General features: G+C 37.9%; 2 protein-coding genes across 2 annotated transcripts in view; one reads left to right on the forward strand and one right to left on the reverse strand.

The window, feature by feature from the left end:
* Positions 1-18,816: 18,816 nt before the first annotated feature.
* Positions 18,817-23,390, reverse strand: CCDC59 (coiled-coil domain containing 59). The gene is made up of 4 exons (XM_042815773.1): positions 23,258-23,390; positions 22,573-22,795; positions 20,481-20,580; positions 18,817-19,204 (listed from the first exon to the last, which is right to left on the reverse strand). Exons 1-4 carry the CDS (start codon positions 23,388-23,390, stop codon positions 19,043-19,045), a joined length of 618 nt encoding a protein of 205 aa, XP_042671707.1. The 3' UTR covers positions 18,817-19,042.
* A 130-nt stretch (positions 23,391-23,520) lies between these two features.
* The window catches only part of METTL25 (methyltransferase like 25), a 54,660-nt gene continuing 52,474 nt past the window's right edge, over positions 23,521-25,706 (forward strand). Inside the window, exon 1 of the mRNA XM_042815713.1 lies at positions 23,521-23,755. Coding sequence (XP_042671647.1) covers positions 23,521-23,755 — 235 coding nt within the window. The remainder of the gene's footprint in view (positions 23,756-25,706) is intronic.

The raw sequence follows: 25,706 nt of genomic DNA on the forward strand, positions 1-25,706 counted from the left end.
GGTAAAAGGATATCTTAAATATCTTAAATGGAAAATGCAAATTATATGCAGGATGTAATTTTAATTAACACTTCTGATGTCTTCATTCTTCCTAAGGAATAGCAAATGTCTTGATTCCTTCATATTGCTTCAAATAATTATATTCAAGACTCAGGGATTTTTTTACTTCCTTTCACTGGAAAAAGATGATATCTATTCTGGAAAATGTATCTGTTTTCTGCATGATTTGAGATTTTGATCCTGTATCACTGAAAGTATAACCTCAAGGAGGTTAGGTCTAAAGGAGGAGCTGTAAAAAGAATCCTTTGAGGTTATTTTTATTTGCTTTTCTGAAATTGTGCCTTTATGGGCTTTTAAAATCATACTTCTAGTTTTTATCCACAGCTGTAAAGATAGGGTGCTTACTGAAGGAAACATAGAACAAATCTTGCAGCTAAAACTCTTTCTTAACTACACAAATCCAGGAGATTGTTCTTCAAGACTGAACATTCCTTGAGAAAAACAATGTGATTAAACTGGGATATTTGGCAAAGGTATGATTTAAGGAAAGCATTCAAACATGTCCTTCAAGTAATCCCGGCTTTAGGTTTCAATGACAGAAAGTTAAACATGTTTTGAATCAGGATAAACAAGTCTGAATAAAGCCAAAGTGAAGGAAAGGACAAACAAAAATATTAAAATCTTGACCTCTCTGAAAGCAATACAAAACAGATTGATATTAATTGCTTTTTCTTCTGTGCTTTGTAAAGTTTTGATTAATTTCTAAATTACCTAACCTTTTTCTAAAAAATAGAGCGTTTTTATTTTTGCCCCTGTGCTCATCGATTTTATCTGCTAGTGTTACTATTAGCATTTTCTTATTCCTCGCACAAGGTGAGTATCTTTGAATGGATTTTTGGTTAATGAAAATTGTTTTTTAAGATTCAGAAACTGAAATAACACATTTTACTGTATTGTTTTAGATGTTCACTTTCGTGGTCATCTTTAATTTGGTACCTGAGTAATTCAGAAGCTGTTGGGTTTTTCAAACAAAACTCAGTGAAATGTAACAGTAATATCATCACTTAACAGTATAAAATAAAAGCAGAAAAAAAATAAGGATCAGGTTCAATAAAAGATTACAGTATACTGCTGTAGGCAGACGTCACATTAAGGACTACAGTACTGATCCTTTGATGTCTGAAAACAAAAAACTAAGCTTTGACTTAAGCACCTTGACTGCTGACAGAGTTGTTTGGACAAGTCAGAAACACCAGACAGACAGACAGAGCAAACCTGCCAGCACATTCAGCAGAGAGCTCTCCAATCTGATGCCCATAGAGGAGGCACGGGCCAGGAAAGAGAGCTGCCATGAGATTATGATCAGAGCCCTCCCCTCAAACATGCTTCTACCATTTATTCAAGGGCAGGGTAGGTATGTTTACTTTTAGTGAAAAGTGCAATGAGTCAAGGGAGTAGAGTAAGAATCTTTGATTTCTCTTTCATGTGGGAACAATAGCTGCTGATCATCATGGTCCTTCTGTCCATTCAGTAGTAGGAGAATTTAATTGCTGCAGAATCGACAGCTTCAGCAGAAAACCTAGAGAGTGTTTTCAGGTTTTAGATAATGATGATAGCCTTCTTTAAATTTGAGTTGCCTTCAAGGGAAGAGGAGAATTAACCCAAGATGTTAACTATACACCCAATGCTCTATGAATTTACCTACTACATAGAAGTGGATGTCACATGCCTGGTAGGTGCCTTTTATAAAAGGCAGAGTCCATCTTCACTGTCTTTTTGGTGCCAGCAACTGCATTTAAGAAGCCTGTGAGCATTGGGGAGTGATTCTAGTTGGAGGAAATACAACTGAGATGTTTAATATTTACCTGTAAAAATTTTTGTGACCATCTAAAGAGAATATCTAATTGTCAAACTGGCAGGAAATAATAAACCACCGTTAGGATTTGGGTGATGCTCAAAAGATATCAGTATATCTCTGGTCCAAAGTACTTCTGATTTGGCCCTTATGATAAAGATACATTCTTAAGGTAGAAGTTGATTACTGAAGTAAAACGACCATGGTAATGAACTGTGGGACTAATTTAAAGTACAATATTCTTTTTTGGAAGTCAATTACAGATATTTTGGACAGGGATGCCATAACTATAAATTTTCAAGACTAATTAAGCCGGAGACTTTTTGCAGGGTTGTTCCAATGACATAGTTATTTTAAATAAAAAATATGCTTGATTCAGGTGATTCATCTGGAATGGGACAGTACACAGCTTTGTTTTGGAAGAGTTTTGTATATTAGCCTTCAGGAAACAACTGATGAAGAATGCTTTAGTCCTTATTCTAGGACTAAATTGCCAGTTAATCTTCAGAAGGAGATTACTTCCCACTGGTGGAAGCTTCCAGGAGTTTGGGTAACAATCCCCAAGTCCTCATCACTTGGATAAAATTCTGCTAAATTTTGACTACCTTCCCTAGGACTGAGATCTGTAGTATAATTCTGTAAGATTCTGATTAACTAGCATCAGTATGCTCCAGTTGTGTACACAAATGTTCAGTTGCTCTTCAACAGAACTCCATATTGATCATTCCTTTGATCCAAAGGTTTTAAAAATAATTATCTGTGATAAGGAACATTAGCAACTCCAAGAGTTATAGCAAAACTATGGGAGGCATTATTGGCTTCTTTCATTTCATTTTTCATAACTTTAGTTTCCATGACAACAAAGGAGGCAATTCCACAAAGCCAGTAGCTCATTATTTGAGACAGTCTGCAGTTTTCTCTGGAGAAACAAGACACTTTTTTAAGACTCTTGTAAGAAATTCATAATTCAGTGAATGAAATCTGAAGCAAAAATAATTAAACCAAAGCCCCCCTTTGGAAACAGGATATATTTTGTGAAGAACACGTACTGAGCCTTATATTGGCTCTTTCTCTGCTCCCAAGCCACTGACTCATATTGCTAATATTCCTTCTATTGGTTTTCTGTGACAAAATCTGATGTCATCTGAACTCTCACCAGGAAAGAAATACTTGTAGGGTCAGAAGGACATGCTCATTTTCATATTTATTTATTTATTTATTTTGCCTAAAGCACATTTCCAGAAGAACTCAGCAGTTCTCCTTTCAGCGACTGGAAGTTCTGTTAATCTTAGTCATGTGTGAGCACTCACTAAACTAGGAAACACAACTCTTTAAAAATGAAACTTTTTATTATCAAGGAAGGTCACAACTTTTCTCTTTTTATAATCGCACAAATAAGTTTGTTGTAAAAATACACACAGTAAAACGAGGTTTCTTGGTTAATGATCTTGTTCTATCAGTGAAAATATATCCTCTCAGGACAGGTATTATTGCAGTGAAAAACATGGCATGTCTTCCATAATGTATTTCATTAGTTCTCTAAATGCTCCAAAGTAGGTAAGGCAGGAGATAATATAAACCAAAGTGAATGTCTGAATCAGGAAATGTAAGCTGAAAATCCTTTAAGAAGAAGTATTTCTTCCTATTAACACCATTTAAAATACAATAGCACAATACATGGATATCAAGTTTCAAGATTTGGTTCCACAAAATTCCTTCCATAGATTTTAAAAGGTCATAATAACAGGTGTTTTGACAGAATCAGATCTTTTATAAAATTATTACATTCCTCACCGTCTTCATATGTCTTTACTGAACAATCTTTTTTCTTGGAAATATATGGTATTTCCAAGCAGAGGAAGAAGCTATTGGAAAAGAGAGTAGCAATCAAAAATCAGTGGTTTAACATGAATTGACTGCATTTTTTCTCTTAAGTCAAAAAAATCTGTGCTCCCTATCAGAGAGACAGCAAGGTCTTGAGGCACTCTGTTGGTGTTACTATCCTCATACACTAGGAAGAACAAATAAAGTATGTTCATGTGGAGCTCTAGCAAGCTTTATTGTACAACTTGAAAATTACTGACACATAAAATTAAGGGCTATGCTCCACAAGATTTATCAGGTCTTGTGATCAGATCTTTGAACTCTGTCACTTCAAGAAATGAAAGACTGGAATGGGGGCAAAAAAGGTTAACAAAAGAAACAGGGGAGAAAAATTGACTTGCTGGAAACATAAGATGAAAATCCGATTACCTTCAATAGATCAAAATTTTAGCCTAGCAATCAATTATACAAAACCAAGTTAATGAAAGATGCTTCAATTATAACTAATCATCATATCTAATAATATTATTAATTCTAAAATATTAAAGTATCCAGATAATTGTGTTACTGACTGTACTACAGAAATTTAGTTTTCTTTCATCAGAACAAATTTAAAAAAAAAAATCTGGTATTTTCACTAATGAGTCTGAATGCAAAAGAATTATTTCTGGTTACTCCATTTCTGGGGAGATAACATAATAGTTATACTATCGCATTGTTTGTTAACATAAACACAATCTTAACTCCATAGAGCTTGATATCTACTATCTACATTCACACTGTTTGAAATTTATCCATTACAAGAAATTGCCTGATGTTACACTGGGATCTTCTGCTACACAATTCTCTCCAGGTTTATGTGGCTACGAAGAGAAATGCTGGTGGATCCAGCAGTGATCATAAAATCATAGAATTGCCAAGGTTGGAAAAGACCTCAAAGATCATCCAGACCAACCGTCCACATACCACCAACATTTCCAACTTAATCATGTCCCTCAATACAGCATCTGAATGTTTCTTGAACACCTCCAGGGTTGGTGACTGCACCACCTCCCTGGGCAGCCCATTCCAGCACCTGGCCACTCTCTTGGAGAAGAATTATTTCCTGACGTCCAACCTGAATCTCCCCTGGCACAACTTGAGGCCATTCCCTCTTGTCCTATTGCTAGTTACTTAGGAGAAGAGGCCAACCCCCATCTCACCACAACCTCCCTTCAGGTAGTTGTAGAGAGTGATAAGGTCAGCCCCAAGCTTCCTCTTCTCCAGACTGAACAATGCCGGCTCCCTCAGCCGCTCTTCATAAAGAGGATGATTGCTGCTGAGGAGGTAACTTCACCGCACTGTTTTTTTAAGTCCCCTTTTTTCTTTTCCTGAAATAATCAGGCTGAATACCATTCAATTGCAAAGCTAAAACTGTAATTGAGATTGCTTTCAACTGAGCGTCCTCCATTATGTAGAGATTTCTCTTTATTCCATGTTTAAAAAAGGCAGAGGACAAGAAAGCGGGTTTAGCTGAAATGAAGAAAGCAGTCTTGAAAAGATGTGCTGTTTTAAGGCTCTATGGGAAAAAAAATGTTACAAAGGTATGTGGGAATGGACTATTAATAGGAAAGTATTCTGAAGGAAAATAGTTGATGTTCTTTCTCTTTTAGATTGGAGATTAGTAAAACCTCAAAACAAGAAGCATAATGATGTTGACAAGGAAAGAATACTGTATTCACTCGAGAAAATTGACCAACTACCAGAAACATCACATAAGAGTATTGCTTTCTTTTCCTGTTTCCTAAACCTTTGTTAGATGGCAACTTTTCCCCTGAAGCAGGCTAAGAAAAGTTTTGAAGTAGTTCTTCATATGATGGCCAAAGCAAAAGAGCAGTACCTTCATTCTTGCGCATCAGTCTTCCTGACTTCCAGCAGAACAACTCCAGGTTATGACAAGCCCACCTGAAGCAATTTTACCTCCAGTTTTCAGGTAGTAAAACAGTATGCCCAGTCTTCTAGTAGGAGAAAAGTACAGGAAAATTATTAGTACTGAGTAGTGCAACTAAAAATAGCAACAGTTTTCAAAATAGGTCCACAAAAAGGAGATAGAGTACCTCAGTGGTATGGCTTCAACTCTATAGCAGTTTCTTACCATCTCTTTTAAAAATGGTATTATTCTGTGTAAAGAACACAATTACTTCACTGGAACTGATCATTCTCAAAATCAGTTAATTACTATATGGACTTAGGGGGTAATCAGACCGTGGAAAGTTCATGCTCTTAGCAGCTTAAAGAAGAAACATAGACACATGTACATGATCACTTTGTAGGTCAAAGCAGATGCTAAAGACTACTTTGTAGAACATGTTATTTTACAGTTAATAAACCTAAAATATCATAATAATAATAATTTCGTTTTATGAAAGTACACTAGGAACATAAGTAATTAGATAAATAAATGCAGCACCAAGCAAACATCATTCTCAGCTTTTTGTTCACCCCTCACTGTTACCAGGTGTGTAATGTCTTTCAGGGAGGAGTCAGAAGTAGCTGAGATGGCAACTCACTCAAACGAAGATCACCCCTCCTGGGATGGCCAAGTGAAGCTATGGCAGACATCACACTGTGTGGGCCATCCTCCTTATGCCTCCTTCCAGCTAAGCTAAGAATTGCTTTCTTAGCTATGTCTCTGGTCTGTGGGTTCCAACCACAAATAAGCCCAATTATTTTAGCTGGCTGTCAAGAAACTGCAGTCTTTAGGATTCAAATTCAGTCGTCAAACAGGGTTATATTTTCAAGGGCCATCTGGAATGGAAGCTGACATTTTAAAAATGCTCACCGTTATAAAAAATATTCCCTGTTATTCTAACAATGTTGTTAGAACACTGTTAGAGTTCCAGCAAACAAGATAATCCTCTCAATTATGTTTTTCCCCAGGAATTTTTCCACAGTATATAAGTAATTGTACTGAGGTATGTGTCAATCAAATTATGTAAACAAGTTCTTGGTGATGAGTTTGCTCGGAAAACATCCATTTATGCATAAAACACATGAAAAAATCAAATTTGTAAGATGCTACAGTTCATGTATAAATCACTTTATGTCTCAGGAGTAGAACCGTTAGAAAAAATTTGCATAAATGCATGAGTGCACTTCTTGTAAATTTCTAGACTGACTTTACTCACTGTAAATCTCACAGATAAAAGTGTCAGATATCATAAGCAAACTAGTTAGCTATTTTACCCATTATTGTTATTATATTTTTTTAATAATTATTTTACTTTGCCAGAATTAAAAGGGCCCTGAACAGGAAGTGTATGACGGGGTAATGCTGTGTCTTCTGTAGAATTACAAGCATATTGCTTCCTTAGTATGAATTTTGCACACTAAACTTGAACCAGGATCACTTGAACTAAGCAACAAAAAATAATAATTCTGTGATCTAATCCATCATCTGTCAAAATGAAGGACATAACTTAGTATTAGCAGGCTGAATAAAATTATTTCCAAAATAGCTACATATATGATTTTTAGAACAATCTCAGTAGATAAGATTGTTTAGACTTAAAATGTGAAAGGTTTTCTTTTTTTTTTTTTTTTTCTCTTGATATGATACCCTTAGGGTTCTTGGTGGATCTTGGATGGTGGATCTTGAAAATGTACTTGCTAGAGGGTGCAACAGATATTATTTTTTTACGCAGAATATCGCTAGCTCTTTTAGGAAGCTCATTATTTTAAGTAATGCTAAATGAATGGAACTTATGCATATAAATTAGTACTTCTGCATTTTCAATTTTATTACATTTATACATCACAGTGTTGTACAGATTAATAAAAAATTTTATGTTTAAGAGACAAGAAGAGAAGGGTATTAGAAATGAATATCAATAAGAAATTGCAGAAAATCAATCGATAATCTTAAAGAGTTTTAAAAAAACCACTATAGTTGGCAATCAGGAAAATAACGCTAATTTAATGTCTATACCATCTATTTAAGACAAAAGAATAATAACGCTATTTCAGAAGCAGATAAACAAGGAAAGGTATACATTTTCAAAAAACAGTTGTAGTCAGTACCTGGCCACAAAAACATTGCATGTTTCCTATTTTAAAAATGTTCCTAAATGGGTTACTGGGTGGGTAAAGACACATTGGATGCCCGTGATTGCAAGGCTGTGGAATAATACCTGGATTTGATGACAGGCAGAGCATCACAAGGGTCTGTCCTGGGATCTTTTGTGTTTAATATCTTTGATATTAATGAAACCAGAAATATCAATGGACATGATTGAAGTAGGGCTGTGGCTCAGATGGACCTACGCAGGCTAGAGGAACAGGTGAGCAGAAATGTTGTAAATTCCACAAGGACAAATGCGAATCTTGGACCCAGTCTGGAAGAACCTGATACCACTCTGAACAATCTATTCCTGAACTTGAAGGAAGAACACCCTTCCCTAGATGAATATGCTTCTTCCATGATCCTGAGTGACTTCAGACAACAAAAATTCTGTCTTTCTCAAATCTACATTAGACTGTGAAAGCAGCAGCAGCGTAGAACAAGTAATATGATTAGTTTCATTCTCCAGAGAAATGAGCTCCTGAGCACCTTTCTCTGGGTCACTGCACAGGCTGAAACTGTTCTCTGTAACCGTGACCAAATCAGTCCTTACTCTCCCTAGTGGACCAGCCATCCAAGACCCAGCTCTCACACCCAGTGGAATAATCTGGGCTCAGGTGGATGCAAAAGTGCTTTGAGAAGGTGAAGAAAATGATAGAAAAGATAAAATTCTCATCTGGAGATAGGAATGTTGAGACAGCATCACTAATATTTCAAGGATATGAGAGAAAATACTAGCTTGGTATGTGGAGCAGCGAGGCTGTTCAGGCTGTCCTGTTTATTTGGGAACTGACACTGGATCAAGTGGCCATTTTCAACAGAGTTGATGGAGGTGGTGACAGACAAAAACTTGAAGTATGGAGGATGTGTCCCAGAAGGTGGTGGTGGCCAGCCCTTTCCCCTTCTTGACTGTTGCTGGCCTCTCAGCAAAGGCTCTTCAAAGCAGAGGTAGTAGGCACACCAATGCTAAAGACTAAGAGGTTATTAACTCCTAACAGTCTTAAAAAATGAATTTTTGTTTTATACTTTAAAGGTGCACATATCCTAACTGCAGACTGTCTTTGTACCTAGACAAAGAAGTCTGAGTAAATCAACCCAGTGAACCACAACAACATTGCAGAAGCACATCAGTCACTTGGGTCAACTTTGTGAAAGTGACATCTCACAGGTGCCTCAATATTTGCTAAGACTCCACGAACTAATTGTATTGCTCTGGAGACCTCCTCCAAGCATTTTCAAGGAAGAAGGAGAACAGAATAGACATCCAGACACAAAATTACGGAGTCCAACTTTGTGATACTCGATACTCAGAGCTGACTGTAAGGCTATTTCTCCAACTTCTAACTGGGTCTTTATTTTTTCTTTCTACATGGTTTATTCCCCCAGAGAAGACCTTATACTAAGATGCTATGAGATGCTAAGAGTTGCTGTAACCACCAGTAGAACAGTGGATGGCAGATGTCATCATCATTGCAAAAGACAGAGAGGGCTGAGCTGAAACAGCATCCTGACCTGAAATACTGTCCAAAACTCAGTGAACTGGAAGAGCTGGCAGAGATTAGCAAATCTGGTATCTAAATCTGGTATCTCACACATCTCCTTTAAAGTGTACGCAAAAGATGTCAATAAAATGTTCCTGTCCCCTCGTCACCCTTTTCAGACTGCTGTATCCCCAGCCTTGCTGAAGTAACTCCTCCAGCTCAGCTGCTACAGGATTCACTCTGTGTCATTTCAGGTTGGTCCCCAGGTGCAGAGGCTCACCTGGCTAAAACCATTTGTGCTGCCTGTGACTCAGATGCCAACAGAATGTGCAGGTGTCAGTACCTGCAGGAGAAACTGAACTCAGGGGAGCTGTGAAGTTGCCATTAAATATCCCTCTGAGTTTATGTTGCAGTGTTTGTTTATACTATTAGCAATGCAGCAACCTCAGATTAGAAGCTAAGAGGTTGTGGCCCAGCCCCTTTTTTAGCAAGGGATGAGTAGAGAACACAGAGGAAGAGGATGTTCTGCAGCCTACAATGGTTTGTGGAACAGATACTTTGTCATATGTTGATGTCTTCCTTAAGAGAAAAATGTTGATAAACTTACAATTAGCTTTCAAGAGAATGAAAATACTGTATTTCCCTCTATACTGAAAGACTCTATGGTTTCTTCAATTTAGATGAAATGCAAGTATATATGTAACTTTTACAGTGTTGTTCATCTAACAAGCAAAAATAGAGCAGGGTTTGGCCAAAGTAGCAACTGGACAGTATAAAATGGAAAATAAGGTGAACATTTGAAGACTTCATAAAGATTTTCCATAGATTATCTATTGCCAGAACTAATTTTTAATTATGTCCAGTGAGTTTTATGATGAGACCAATTTGAAATAATGACCAAATCTTAAAGATTTTGTTAACAAGTCTATCAGATTTGATCTTAAAGTCTTTTTTTTTTTTCTTTTTTTTTCCTTTTTTTTCTCATTTGAATTGTGATCTCCTGACGAAATCCAGCTCTATGCCACCACCCAGTGGCTTTTTCTTGGCTAAAATCAAGAAGAGCATCTGAAAACTGCTTGCACACATGGAGTAGCAGAGGAAAGCATGGATGCAGCCTATTATTTTGCTCCATCTTTTCTGTAAATTGGCTCAATTGAATTGTATATATGTACTGATATTACCTTTTGAAGCTGGATTACCAAAAATGTGAGATGTTTGAAATGTTTAAAAATCATCTACAAAATGTGTTTCCTGTTGCTACAGAAACAGACCAAATACAGTTAGCCACAGGGAAAATGTCTTTCTTTCTTTCGTTCTTTCATTCTTTCTTCTGTACTTTCTTCCTTCCTTTCTTTCTATATTTCTTCCTATCTTTCTTCCTTTTTTTAAACAGTTCATATAACTTAGTTTAAAAAATGAAATTAGTTTCAAGTTCTTAAAAGAAGAAAGAAAACAGATAATATCACAGGTTTTTTATAAGAAATAAGCCTTCATTCTGTAGCATGTGTTTTACAGACTCAAAGTAGGGTAAAGTATTTTCTTAATTTTGTTTTTCCCCACTGAGATTATTTGGCTACTTGCAGTGACATCCCTGTTGTAAACTGAAATAAATGTCGTGGCTATATACACTGAAATGTGTAGAAGATGTTCTGTAAAGGTGAGCTCCTTTATTAAGTTAGATAGGTTTTTTCATGTGGTAGAACTAGCTCTGTCCTGACTTCCAAGCAGTAATATTTTAGAATATTTATATATATGCAATGATTCTGTACAGCAGCAATTCATCTCAACCTATTCTTGATAGTGTTCACAGTAAGAGTCATGCATAGTTATCAGCTTTCCCACTTGTCTGCCCCCTCCACCCCTTTCTCTTCTGTTGGGCTCAAAACTTTACTTTGATGCATCACTTTTTGCTAAAATGGACATATGAGGAAATACATTCTTAACAAACTTACAAGAAAAAGCATTCTAGGAAAACATTTCTGTCCTAATGTAGGAGGAACAAGATCTCTTCTTCCATGCTGGTTCTAGAAGCAGAAGATACACTTGTCAAATGCCCTATCACAGCAGAGACTACATCTTGCTTACTTCTTACATCTAACATCAAAACCACTAAAGAATGAATCTTTTCTTTCACATCCAGTACCCTGCTGCTGTCTGCAAAGCACTGTTTACAATTTATTAATACTACCATAGCACTGAAATTAAAAGACAATAAAATTAAAGGATAATGAAAAGCTTTTCAGCCACTAATTAATCAGCAACAGTTAACAGATACAAAAGTCTGCAGTCTTCAGCACAAATTAGATTTTTGCAGGGCTGGAGTAATACCACAAAAGTATTAGAAAATAATTCAAATTGCAGACATGGTAGTCCTGCAATAATTACATACATTTTGTATAGAATAGACCAGATAATCATTTTTCCATCAAGTTCATAATTTTTATGAAACAATATTTTTCTAAGAAAGACCTTATCCAAACTGACTGACAATTGCCTAAGATCCAACGTACCTCAACTGTACACTTACCAAATGACATTGCAAGAAAATAAAAGATGTTGTTACCTGCATATTACAGTTTCAAGGTAAGCTCACTTCTCATTTTTATTTTATTTTTGCTTTTTCAGTCACGTTTTTCATTAAATGGTAAATATTGTAGTTTCAGCACAGCCCTGCTTTTCTTTTGTGAATACAAAGCCAAAGAAGAAAAGTACAATATAGCCCCAGAACCATCAGAAAACTGAAAAAAAAAATGTAAGAGTGCACTGTGAAAATTGAGCCTATGTGCTATTTTTTCAAATTCTCTCTACTTTTCAGAACTGAGGAAATTGATAAACAATCTTTGTTTTCACCATTTAGAGAGTATTAATTAGAAGTCCACTTTCTATTCAAAATCATTAGGATTTCATCAGGTATGAAGGTTGAAGGCATGAGCAATATTCAGAACTCACCTCAAATTTAAAACTTTTATGAAAAATACCTCCTGTATTCTGAACTCAATCAGGGTTCTCACAGAAATAAACTTAATTCTGACATCCTCTGACAATGCACCAAAAAACCTGGTGTTTCAGAAATCTTCCTGAGTTGTATCTCTGGCAATGGTCTCAGTGAACACTGCTGTGCCTCTGTGTTACACCTCTGTGTAACTGTTCTTTTGCTCCTAGGGCACGGTCAGGTGTAGTGCCTTGGGAAGTACTGTGCCAAAAGTAAATGCATATCTTAAGATATAGGTTCCAGCTTTGGAAAAGAGAATGTAAGAGGTCAGAAGATGGACTAGGTAGCTTTTCATTTGCCTTTTTAATTTCTCTTACTTTGCATGATTAGCTTCAATGATTCTTCAAGAACTTCAAGCCCTAAGAGGGCTTATTCTGAGATGAGAAGTGCAGACGTGAATTGGAAAAGTGCACCTTTCCCCACTTCTGCAGTTGAAAATTGAGAACTTGCTGTACTACTGAAATAAGCACTGTGCAGAAGTGGAAGATGTTGGTACTGTTTAGTCCTCATTGTGCACTCCCAATGAAAACATTTATTAAGTAAAAAGTGTTTGCTGTAAGTCTAACTCTTCCTGAAAATTTGATCAATGTTTACAGATATATGGAGAGATATCGTTGTACAATTTCCCTTCCTTTCCTTTAATCTTGAGCACGATGCATATGGAATAGAGTTTTGTGTTTTTAAATCTGAAGTACTATTTATCATGTTGACACCTATATAACAATTCTAAAAGTCACATTTTGAAAAAAAAATGGGTGTTTTAATAAGGCCAAGACAGCCACCAATTGCCACTTCACCCATCATGCATCAACTGTAGGAAGACACCTTTCCTAGTCAGCTCCCTTAGTTTACCTGTGGAATCCCATCTCAAGCACTGGGTGTAGGTTTGGGAGACACTGTAAAAGAATAGCGTAAAGCTATTAAAGTGTCCAAAGGAGAGCTGTGAAGATGGCGAAGGGTCTGGAAGGCAAAGCATATGTCAGCAGCTGAGGATCTTTGGTGAGCTCAGCCCAGAGCAGATGAGCTGAGGGGAGCCCGGATGGCGCTCCAGCTCCTCAAAGGGAGCAGAGGGGCAGCGCTGAGCTCTGCTCTGTGTGACTGCAACAGGGCCCAAGGGAAAGGCATGGAGCTGTGTAAGGGGAGGGCAGCTGGGTATTAGCGAAAGGGTCTGCACCAGAGAGCAGTGGGCATGGAACGGGCTGCCCAAGGCAGTGGGCACAGGCCTGAACCCAGACTTTGAGGTATGTTTGGAGACTGCTCTCAGACATAGGGTTTGAATTTTGGGTGGTTCTTTGTGGAGCTTTGAATTGTGAGTCTCTTCCAACTCAGAATACACTATGATTCTAGTGTGTATTGGTTTATCATGCACTGAATGTGTTTTAAAGCGTATCAGAATATTCAAAAGAATCTGTTTTTATTTCATCAAAATTTATTTTTCACCTCAAATACCAGTTTTATTTATATTATCTACAAAGAAAAAAAATAGAAAAAAAAACAAAAAAAAAACACCATAAGCTAAATAAGGAATAGAAAAAAAAAAAGATAAATATCAGTAGAAATTATGGTACAGCCTGAATTTGTGCTTTGCAACCTTATCACTGCTGCAGATGGACCATTAATTGAAGAAATCAAAACACCATAAAAAGAAAGCTTTCATTGCATTGTCTTTCGAGAATTAAATGTTTGTGCCGTACTAAAAAGCAGCAATTATTTTACAGTAGATTTCTCTGAGATGACAGAAAAGCACATTAATGACTGCAGCTGAATATAAAATATTATATACTATAGCTTTATGTTTGCAAATGTTCGACCTCTAGCAGAAATATACTCCTAAGCACAGAAACCTGCTAGTCTTTAGCCATCATTAGAAAAGAAGATGCAAACTGAAAAAAGGACACTAAAGCAAAAGCAATTACAATTATGAAAAATAAATGTCTTTCATTTAACAGAATATGCTACTGAATGTTTGGTGTCTGGGGACATTTTGTACTCAGTAGTATCATCTGATGAAGTTTGAAGTCCTGACAGTCTTTGAAGCATGAATGCAGACTTGAATGCTACATTGCCAAATGTCAGGGGTGTTGAGCAAAACAGTTTTATATCATGTATGTAAGCATGCAGTAAAATTTCTAGAAGCTTCAAATGCTCTAAACATGCACAGATCAGTCATAATGCTTACTGCTGTAACTATGATAAGCCTGGGCCAAATCAGACATACTGCTTGTGCACTGAATGTGGAATTTGTATTATACAGTAAACCCTAAAAGACAGGAACTGATGAATTTCCTACCACAAGACAGCCAGCTGCAGCTGTACTTTCATCAAGGACTTTCAACTAAGCATTGTTGCCGAACTTCCCTTTCAAAGGCTCATTTAACATACAAAATAGGATTTACCTTGCCTAGCTCTCAAAGTCTTAACATCTGAGCTAATCCCCATGAACTCCGTACTGATACATATATCTCTAGGAATCACATCTGTGATCTATAATGAGATGAGATTATTTGCCCCCTTGGTGGTACACTGAGTATAGAAAATTTTGAAAACAACAGAATTAGAATGTTTTGTTTAAGTTCTCAAAAGAGGACAAATAAATCCACCTTCCATTTCTCTAAAAATATTTCAGAGATTTCTTGGCTGCTGTTGTTACTTACTACTTTTTGTGTCTTAGAACACATCTTTCACTATGTTGTAGTAAGCATCATATGCAAAACTGAGCTCCAAAATAAACAAAAACAATAAACAATATTATTGTAGGTCCACTGCTTTTTGCTTTTTTTTCCTGAGTAAATAAACACAGTAACAGTGAAAAAGTGGAGCGATATCAAAGGGCAAGTGGAGCTCCTAACTCACCATAAACTCTTTTTTGACATCTCAGATGGATGGAGGGGGGAGGGACGGAGAGGGGATGGGGGGGGGGGGCCAGAGGGCGGGGGATGGAGGGAGGAGGAAAGAAGAAGCATAAAGTCAACATAATTCCATGGAGAAAAGTTTTTGTTTTATTTTTCCTATAAGTAGCATGAAAAAAATATCTATTTTGAGATGGATATGGAGTGAGAAAGTCCTATCTTCAGAGCAGCTTAATGGAGTGTTCCATTCAGGTCCCTGTTGTGACTTTCCCAAGACGTGCAAAAGAAGCAAGGGAAACCAAAAAGGAAAAAGGAATGTGTTGTACTCTGTTTTCTTCCTCCCTTATTTCTGATTCACAGCTTCACCGGTCTACAATGAAAGGAAAAACCAGAAGACATCTAATGTTCCCTGTGTTCATTGAATACTCAGTTTTAAAGAACAAGATATCAAAATTCCACTTCATCTTTGATGTACCTGAGAGATTTTAACCACTTGAGATGCAGGTTTTCAGAGAATAGAAAACAAACCGCCAGCAAAGAGAGAACTTGAGTGAGTGACTGGAAGAACTGTAGTAGGACTTCGCTACTCTTCATGTTTCAACATCTTTCCTACACATTCACAGCAGTGAAGGAAAAACAGTCAAAGGAGTGGTCTTTTCTTGGTACTTATGTGGATCATACTTTCAAACAGAAATAGCTTGACTGCTTTAAAGGTCTAAGTATGCTGTTGAATCCACTTCTCAGATATTTTAAAGACAGGGTTGAAAGTGGCAGCATTTACAACATTCATAAAATCATCTCTCTCACATTTGACTATTTTTGTAGAAAACAGCAATTCAAAAAAAGTAATTAGCTCACTATTTCCTTCTCCATACCATTCCTTCCTTCCACTCTCAATATTTTTTCTCCACGAATGGATGATGGGTCAGCTGTTACACTGCTGCTCTGCAAATGAAAGCAAAGGTTTGATTCCCTACTGTGCCTTCATGACCTTGAGTCATCCAGAGCTGCTGCTGCTGCATCTGTGTTGAATTAATGTAAGGAGCTTGATGCTGCAGGACTGCAGGCAGATGAAATATAGAGACACTGGGCAGCGCCGTCATGGGCAATTAGCAAAATATAGAAAATACAGAGTTAGCAAATATGTAAATTTAGCTTTTTCTTTTCTTTTCCCTTTCAAGAACCCTTATACCAAGAATTAATTTACAGTGGAGAAAAAGATCTCTCACCTGAGACTGCAATAAGCTGGGCTTATTAATAACCCCTTTTATCTCCAAATCAAATAAAGGTACAGAAGAAAGTGAGTGAGAGAAAGGACACAAATTGTCTCTCCTACATTAAACCAGCAATGACAAGCCTAAGGTCAGACCCCATAACAGTATTTGATGAAGTGCTCTACCTGACCAGACTGTCCTATGCATGGCACAAAGAGTCCTAGAATCATAGAATCACAAGGTTGGAAAGGACCGACAATATCATCTAGTCCGACTGTCCTCCCACTACCATTGCTACCACAAGCTACTAAACCATATCTCATAACTAAACCAGGGAGGCATCTTCTGGTTTCCACTCAGGAAAATTTACGTATTACTGAGTACAGAGTAAAAAGACTGAAGAGAACTTTCTAACTAAAGTTAGAATGATGCAAGATTAATTTTTGTAAGCAATACCACGGAACACATACTTTGTATCCTGAATTCCTCTCCTACTTCTAATCCTTAAACAGAGAATAACACGAGTAGAAAAAGAGATTTCTTTTCAGAAGAAAATTCTGTTCTTTTCCACCCTAAAACCACTGAGACTTCTTGTTGCTAAGGAGGAATGATGTGAAGCCATTAAATTACTTGAGTGAATTATGAATGCAATTTGCTAAAACAAATATATTTTATTGAGCTGATTTGTGAGATGTGGTAAAATTAAATCAGATATGCCAAAATAAAGAAATAAATAGCTCATGTTATCCTTATCCTACTCTCCATGAAGAATCGAACATATGTACAGAATATTTTGTCAGTAAAGTCAAAATGAGAAAAAGAAATCTCAAATGCACCACTCAAACTTTATCCAAATGCTTTACAGATAAACACCATCTCTAAAAGGATACTGATATACAGGCAGTATACCAGCATCTACAGCAGTAAGAATAATCTAAGATGGCCATGGACTAACACATTCTCAGTCTAACACTTGGCATTTTCTGAAATCTTTCCTATATAAACAGGAAAGGTGACATCCCTACAGACTTGTGCCCAGTACATACAACTAAGCTAATGGCAAACTGAGTTGAGATCTTTTTAAGGTAACAATTCTAAATACTTGTGCTTCATATTTCCTTAGCTGGAGTTTTAAAAGTTCGTACAGGTTAGAGACATGCAAACGATAAAGGATGAATTTCAACCATGAATTTATATGGATGGTATTCCTATTGTATTATTCACAAGTTAGATGAAGTATTTTAAGTCTTGTGCACTACTGTTAAATTGTTGTTTTTTCCTCTTCACAGTTTCTGTGCAGAGCAATTCAAAATTGACAGTGCCCATCCCTGGAGGTATTTGTTCAAGGCCAAGCTGGATGGGGCCCTGGGCAGCCTGATGTAGTGGGTGGCAACCCTGCCCACAGCAGGGGGGTCAGAACTAGATGATTTTTAAGACCCCTTTCAACCAAAGCCAGTCTGTGATGACTTTAATTACAGCAATTATCAGGAAAGCACAGAACAATACTGGCATGTCATTTTTTCCCATTGTCTCCTACAAGAATGGACACGTCCATTTCAGAAAGTTTCCCACATTCTTCTTACGACTTGGGTTCAAGTCATAAGAAGGAAAAGATGCCACGCCTTGCAAAATGCTTAATTACGTTTGGAAAAAGCCTCAGGATACTGACATAACAAGAATTTTAGCCAACCTAAACTCCTAAACTATTCTTCAATTAACAGTACTTATCAAACAATTCAAAACTGTTTATATTTCTCATACGTTCGAAATAATAAAAACTTTGCATTTGTGCAGTTGACATCAAATTCTAAATGTGATAATTATGATGTAATTTGTAAAAAGTATTGCAAATCTTACAGAGCATGCCTTGAGAATTTTTATTAAGTTCGATACAAACTTTTTAATTATAATTTAATTTTTAAGTTAAAAATCACTAATTAAATCTCCAAATCAAGATTTCATAGAATTATTGAACACCCCGACTTGGAAGGGACCCACAAAGATCAGCCTAACACCTCAAATTCTTTAGAATTATTTTTCTATATATATTCCACAGAATAAAGAAAAACTCCACAGGAAAAGGACATATTTAGCAAAACGAAACTTCAACCAATCCACTCAATCCATCTCATTTAAGAAGCCACACTTTGTTTACAATCATACATATTTTGTGATGAAGATGATTGAAACATACCATATCTTCAATTTTAAAACATTTTTTTAACTTTTGTAAAGTTTTAAGGGGAATAATAGCCAACCAAGTATAATTTTTGTTGTTTTCATGTGCCAAATCCTATCCCAGAGAATACTCCTCTCCTTGGCAGTTCATGAGATTATCAACCATGTCGCATTTTACTCCACTCATTTTGCTCCTCTCCAGTAAGCATGACTGTAGTAGTTACAGCAGCTGGAAGAGTTAGGAGCTATAAAACAAACATAAATTCGTGTTCAGACAGCTCCAAGATCTAATGATATGGAATTCAGGACATTACACAAACAGAATTTTATTAACATGGGCCATTTATTTTCAAAGTACCAGGTCTCACTGACTCTCAGGAACAGAATATTCCTAAGATATTCAGGGCGAATATCTTCCACAATAGGACTGAGATAAATCGTGCCGGTGGCAAAAAGTAATGAAGAAGCAAAAAGAGATTATTTATTAAAAGTCATTTAATAAAATGTCCACATGTAACTCAAAACCTGTAATGGAGGTTTATGCAGAGGTTTATGTCTTTTGTTGTATTTTCTGAAGAAGAAACTCCATTTGTGCATTTAGATTTGGCTGTCCTTTCTTGGTCTTCCTACTCAGTATTTTATAAGCTTCCATTTTCTTTTGCTTGTACAACCTCTGAGCTGCTTCTCTTTGTTGTTTTCTTTTTTCTGCTTCCTAAAACAAAACAGATATGATAGTGAAAAAAAATCTATAAGCAATATATTCTCTTTCATACGAGCACTAGTCATCAGGTACTGTACTGACAGTAGGCCACTGACTTTAAAAGCTTAATTAGGATTGTTTCAGAACGTAATGCAATCAAAATATATATTGACTAAAGCTTCAAGAGAAAAGCCAAGTTTTCTTACTAGAATATCCCAGAAAGGAAGGTTTGGTCCCAAAAATGTACTACATCCTTTCTGCCAAACGTGCTCCTTTTTTTCTTAAATGACTCAAGTGCCCAAAGTTTTCTACCTTCTCTTTTTCAGTGCAAGACTGAAAGAGCTTGATTCAGCAACCCCATGAAAATGCCATACCAACCCAGATGTGCTAGGATACTGGATATATTTGCACGAGACTGGCAGATATGATATGGGAAACATTTAGGTGTTCTGTTTGCAACACTAACATAGCATCACAAGCACATGATGATGTGATGCTTAATCAGGACTGAAATTATAGTGACCAGTCCTCTTCAAAGGAAAACAGACTTTTGCCTTTACTAAGATAAGAAAAAGATGCAATTCAGTTTCCGAATTACTTGTCAAGGATATATATAACCACATATAACCAGAACACTAATGGAGGCACTTGCTCTGTGTGGATAGTTAGGATATGTTGGGTGGGGTGGGGGTTGTGTGCTTGTTTTGTTTTTTTTTTTAAAAAAAAAATCAAAGAGCTTGCATCCTCTTTTCTAGCATAATTTTAGTAAGTAGTTTGGTCAAGCTAACTAGCTTCCTTCTCTTGTATCCTGTCCTATGTAAGCCATCACAAATCAGACTTAAGACTTCTTCTCAAGTTTATTAATTGAAATTCAATGCCATGATGACCCCAAAGGCTGACGTGTCTGCAGAATGTTCGAATATATCATAAGTTTAGTGATTATATTTTTGTTTTCCATGGTATAAATAGCTTCTATGATGTACAAAAGTTAGTAAGAATGTTCTTTAATGTTTGAATGTAAAATTAACTAGAAGTAACACCCCCAAATAAATGAAGGTCTAAGTACTTCTCGATGAAATAAAAATTCCCTCTAACAGCAAGTGCAAAACTTAGAACCAAGAGTCGTAATTCCAAAGACCTGAATGCCTGCACATCAATGGCAAACTGAAAAAGACTGAATATCACCAATATCTGTGCTCCTATCCCATGGTCCTATTTGAATCCAGATGGAAATAGTATTAAACTACTCTATGCCTAAGATTCAAAATGATCTCTGTTTAACATTTACCTCTCTCTTCTTAGCACGCTCAGCCTGTATTTTTTCATACTCTTCTTTTGCCTTCTGATTGGATGTTTTTTTCTTAAACTTTCCTTCAGTTGTGACTGGTCTGTAAGAAAAAATACACAAAATTCAAATATGCCTGCCTGCAGATAGCCCATCATCACATATACCATGGCTACTGCAGAATCAGTCTTGCACTGTTTTTTGCGTATGGGGTGAAGTTAATTAGAAATATAGATTTATAGATTACATGAGAGAAGAGCAAAGCTCATCTTTTTGTATTGTACGAATACCTAACTGCACTACTCTTACATGTAATGCTATTTGGTATCATGTACTGTAATGAGCATCTAGCAACATAGCAAACTAGATTTCTTCATTCCAAGTGAACTGAAGACTGGTCTGCATGGAACTTTTAGTAATGCACATGTCTTATCTGCTGGATCTTAAGTGAATGGCATATATGAAGGCTAAGCATTGCCTAAAAGAGGATGTTTCTCTCCATCATACAAAGTCTTCTGAGCTTGAAAAGCTTGACCACTGCATTAACTTTGAGCTGTGTTATCTCTTTCTAGATCCAACACATGCACACAACTGCAGAATATGAGGACAAGCAAATGTCAGCAAACTGCTCATCAGAGTTCACGCTGACATGGCAAAGTGAAAAAGGTTAGCAGCAACAATTTCTTTTCTAAAACTCTTACTGAAGAAGATGGCATAACAGTATACTATGCCCTTAACATTCTGAAATTAGGAGCTGAATTCATATTCCTTCTCGAATTCCAAAAGAAGTTATCCCTCACAAAAGAAAACTCTACAAAAAACACTCCCACAGTGCCATTTGTCTGGCATTTATTGTCATATTATTATAATAGATATACAGAATTCTCTGCTTAGTATTATTTTTCTTTATATTTTTCACGGTAAGTCCTTTATGTAAACAGTGTGGTATCACATATTTCACACTTGAAAAACATAAGCTTTGCTAGATATTTAACAGCTGTTCACAGAATGAGTTTTTGTTTAGTCTACTGTTCATAATAAAAGACTTCTAGAATTCACCATCGTCATCTCAGAAATCTCAGGTAGAAAATCAAAAAGGTAAGTGAACAGATTTGCTCATAGTTTTATGGAATACAACCCTTCCGAAGGAAAAAAAAAAAAAAAAAATCTGTTATACTCTGATCTCCATCTTGTGGCAATATTAAGTAATGACACCCCATCTCAGAACTGCAAAACTACTTAAAAGGCAACGTTTGCTAATATTTTAACAGAATTACCTAATCAATGATCTATTTTACATCTCCATAGAGCACTGAAGTCTACCTAATAGTGTCACTGCACCTCGCACATTAGCAGCTAGATTCATATAAAATTACAAATTTTGTTTATAATCACGACGACTCTTGGTAAAGTTAAAAAAAAAAAATCTGGTTTGAAAAATAGCCTAAGTTTTGCATCAGTCATCTCTGTGAATTAACTGCCCATTCCACACACAACTCTACTTTCCTCCTACTGCAGGGCTTGGATCTGATTGCCTCTCTCTGTACTCTCTTGCATGTTCTTCTTCCAAAAATTTAAATGTACACAGGGCTTGGAATTCAGAGATCTACATTACTCCCTGTAATGGGAACAAAAAGGTGTCATTTAGGTTGGACACAAGAAATAAGTTTTTTACAATTAGGGTGGTGATGTACTGGAACAGGGTGCCCAGAGAGGTGGTGGATGTTCCATCCCTGGAGACAATCTAGGTCAGTCTGGCCCAGGCTCTGAACAACCTGATCTACCTGTACACGTCCCTGTTCAGTGCAGGGGAGTTGGACTGGATGATGTTTAAAGGTCCCTTCCAAGTCTAAGATTCTATAAATAGTATAAAAATTGGCCGATGCTCTGAAATCAAACTCCAAAAAGCTGATTCTGATGTAAACACAACAAAGCTGTATTCTTACATTTTCTAACAGTTCAGAAAAACACTGAAGGCTTATGTGCTTTTTTTTAAGCAAATCATCATACTGGAGTCCATGTAAAGTGTAAGATCTAAAGTACCTCTGTAAGCATAAAAAAACATTATTTTTAAAGAAGTATTTCCGTGACTTACTCTACTGCTTTATTAAGCTTTTCTTCTGATAGAACTGAATCATTTGGAGACTTGTGCTGTTTCTTCAGCCTCTCCTCCTCTGCTAGGTAAAGATGCTTCAGATGCTCTGGGTAAGTATCTGTGAATTGATCAGCCCGTGGTGAACAGATCTTCTGCTCCTTCTTCAATAATTTCCTGTATTTCCTTTCAATCTTCTGTTTTCTCCGAAATGCAAATCCTCGTCCTGTAAGCACAAGGAAAAAGGGAGTCAAATGCTGCTTACTGGAGCAGCAACGAACCATGTAGCTGTTGCCATGACCACTTTCCATTTACGTTCCTCCTAGAGAACACTAATTAGGGTCATTTTCATCAGGACCTTTTAAAGATTCAGGGAAAAACAAAACAAAACAAAACAAAAAAACAAAACAAAAAAACAAAAACAAAAACAAAACTGATAGAAACCCAATCCCTACTGCAGCTTGTACAATGTACTGAGAATTACTGCCTGAACTTCACCATCACTGTAAACACGCTACTTTATGGAACACAGCACACGTTACGCCACTGATGCAAGCAATGCAGCGGGCTTACGGAGTCTGCACGGCTGCAATGCCACAGGGAAGCCACTCATCTGCGTGACCATAAGCCGGCAGCGTGATTAGCGTCAGTGCTCTCCTGACAGCCGCGTGCCCGCAGCCAGGCTCACCCTGCTGAACGCTCCCCAGAAGGCCGTGCATTGCTGTGGGCCTCCACAACCGTTTCCGCTGCGGGCGCCGAGCCGCGCCGCCTGCGCTCTCCAAAGCCCCGTGCTCGGACCCCGCACGCCCCGCCGCCGCCATCGCTGCCTCAGCGTCGCACAGCCGCTACGTCACCACGGCGCGCCGCCTCCGCTCGGCGCTCGGCGCTCGACTCGCCCGCCTGGCCGTTCGGCGGCGGCACCGCGAGGGCGGACGTTAGTGCCGAGGGGCCATGCGGCGGGCGCGGGGCGCTCTGCCGGCCCAGCTGCCGGCGGCGGAGGCGGAGGAGGGGCTGCGGCGCCTGGCGCGGTTCCTGGCGCGCGCGTTGCCGCTGTGCCGCGCCCACACGACGGAGTTCTACGCGCGCGGGCTGTGGGAGCAGCTGGTGGCGGCGCGCCCCGAGGTTGTGCTGCAGGCGCTGCGGCGCCCCCTGCCGGAGGCCTCCGGCGCCGCGGCCGTGCGGTGGGGTGAGTCGCGGCGGGGCGTAGCGGTGGGGCGCGGGCAGGGACCAGGAGCCGCCTGCGCGCTTCCTGCCTCCCGCTATGGTATTTCGGGCGGTGTAGGCACTATGAGGTTCTGTCCTCGCCATTCAGACTTCTTTGGCCTTCTCCTTTCTGTGGCAAAGTCAGATTGCAGTCATTTCCCTTTGCTTTAATAAAAGGAGAATCTCACACCACTCTGCAGAGCTGCTCTTTATTCCTTCGCCTGTACCAGCTGCTTTTTCGCAGCCGTTTTCCGCAGTGCTTTGCCGCTGCTTTGCCCTCCCGGAGCCCTTTGTGCTCCTCCGTGTATGCGGACCAGCAGTGCTCGCCTCACTCTCTGCGACGGCTTTGCAACCTCGATAGCACCGCCTCGGTGCGAGGAATTGCACCCAGAGAGGCGCTCATAATGTTAGGTGGTGTCGTGGTCTCATTTCAAACTTCCCCCCCGTTCCTTTTGAGTGAGAAATGACATGAAGTTCCCAGCTGGCAGACGGCTTCCCTCGGACTAATTTCTGAATAACTGGAGCAAAATGAACAAAAAAATATATATACGTATAAAATAAATCCATGCGAGTGGAAAGATGTAACTGTTAAAGTCCTCCAAATGTTGAAACTGTGGAAATGTGGAGGACAGCTGGAAAAGACTTAAGCGTGGCTTTCCTATATGTCTGTTATAATGAGTGCCTGGCAAAGGAAGACAGAAAGCAGTTTTATTTCTGACAAGAGCTATTTAAGAAGCACTTCATATTTTTAGTAATTTTCAAGTAACTCAAGAGGAGGCCAGCTATGAAATTCTATGAGTGAATTTACTGCTCTCCATGTAAAAAGGAAACGTACCGATAATATGCTCTCAGGCAGAGTAGAGAAATGAAGATAAAGCATCTGAAAGGTTTGTTATTTTGAGGACCTGAGTCCTGGCAAAGAGATCAGCTTCAAAACGAAGGTAATATCTTTGACAAAGAATGCAGCAGAGGAAAAAACTGCATCATGCCAAAGCTTGTTAAGCGTAGATGGCTCTCATGTAGCATTAGTTCTGGAATATGGCACGCGAAATGACACATGAGGCAGAAGAACATGTGGAGTGTAATGTAAGGGTCCACAAAAAAAACAGCATGTGGAGCTGAGTATATTTTGGCATAAACGGCAAACAGATAATAATTTGAATTTGGAAAGTGATTGAAGAGCTGCGAATTGCGACATCACTTGTAACATTTGTCTCTTGGATCTGAAGACCTTCAAAATACTAACTGTAAGACTCCTTTAAAAAAAAAAAAAAACAACCAACACAAAAAACAGAGCTAATTTATGTATGAAAAAGACACTGGGTTATGAATTGACTTTGGGAGCCAGATGGAAACAAGGCAAAGAACCAGTCAGCAAGCAAAAGTGTTGGGAAGTGGTGAGCAAAACCTTTAAGTCAAGTATATTTCAGAGGTAATGTCAGAGTCAGAGCTGATTTTAAGCAATAGTGGGAACATAAAATAGAGTGTAATTGAGTCTAGAATAAAATGGATATTTGGATGAAGTCATCAAAAAGAAAACTGTAAAGGAAAATTACCTTAATCCTAACTGTATGTATGGGATAGCCCATGAAATGATTCAGACACTGAGGTGGTGGCCTGTTAAGTAGAGAGGCAGGAAGGTAGAATATTGCGCTGTAGAATTTAAAATTGGAAAATCATTTTCTGAGCTATATTCAAAGTGTGTGCTATGGAATCTAATACAGGAATTACTGGATCAAAGGACACAGCTTATGGCTAAAATGAAGCACGTGTTATGGGAGAGTGTGTCGCCTTCCTGCTGAGGCTGTTTCTTATTTTAAAATTATCAGATATTTAAACATTAGTTATATGCATATAGTTTGAAATGAGTACTAAATGCTCTCCTAACATGCTGTCATTCACAGAGTGACCTTTTTCTTATGAGGAGGTGTAGC

Source organism: Centrocercus urophasianus, unplaced genomic scaffold (assembly GCF_019232065.1).
Source record: "Centrocercus urophasianus isolate 14NV4802_14NV808 unplaced genomic scaffold, USGS_Curo_1.0 seq_15, whole genome shotgun sequence".
Lineage (NCBI taxonomy): Eukaryota > Metazoa > Chordata > Aves > Galliformes > Phasianidae > Centrocercus > Centrocercus urophasianus.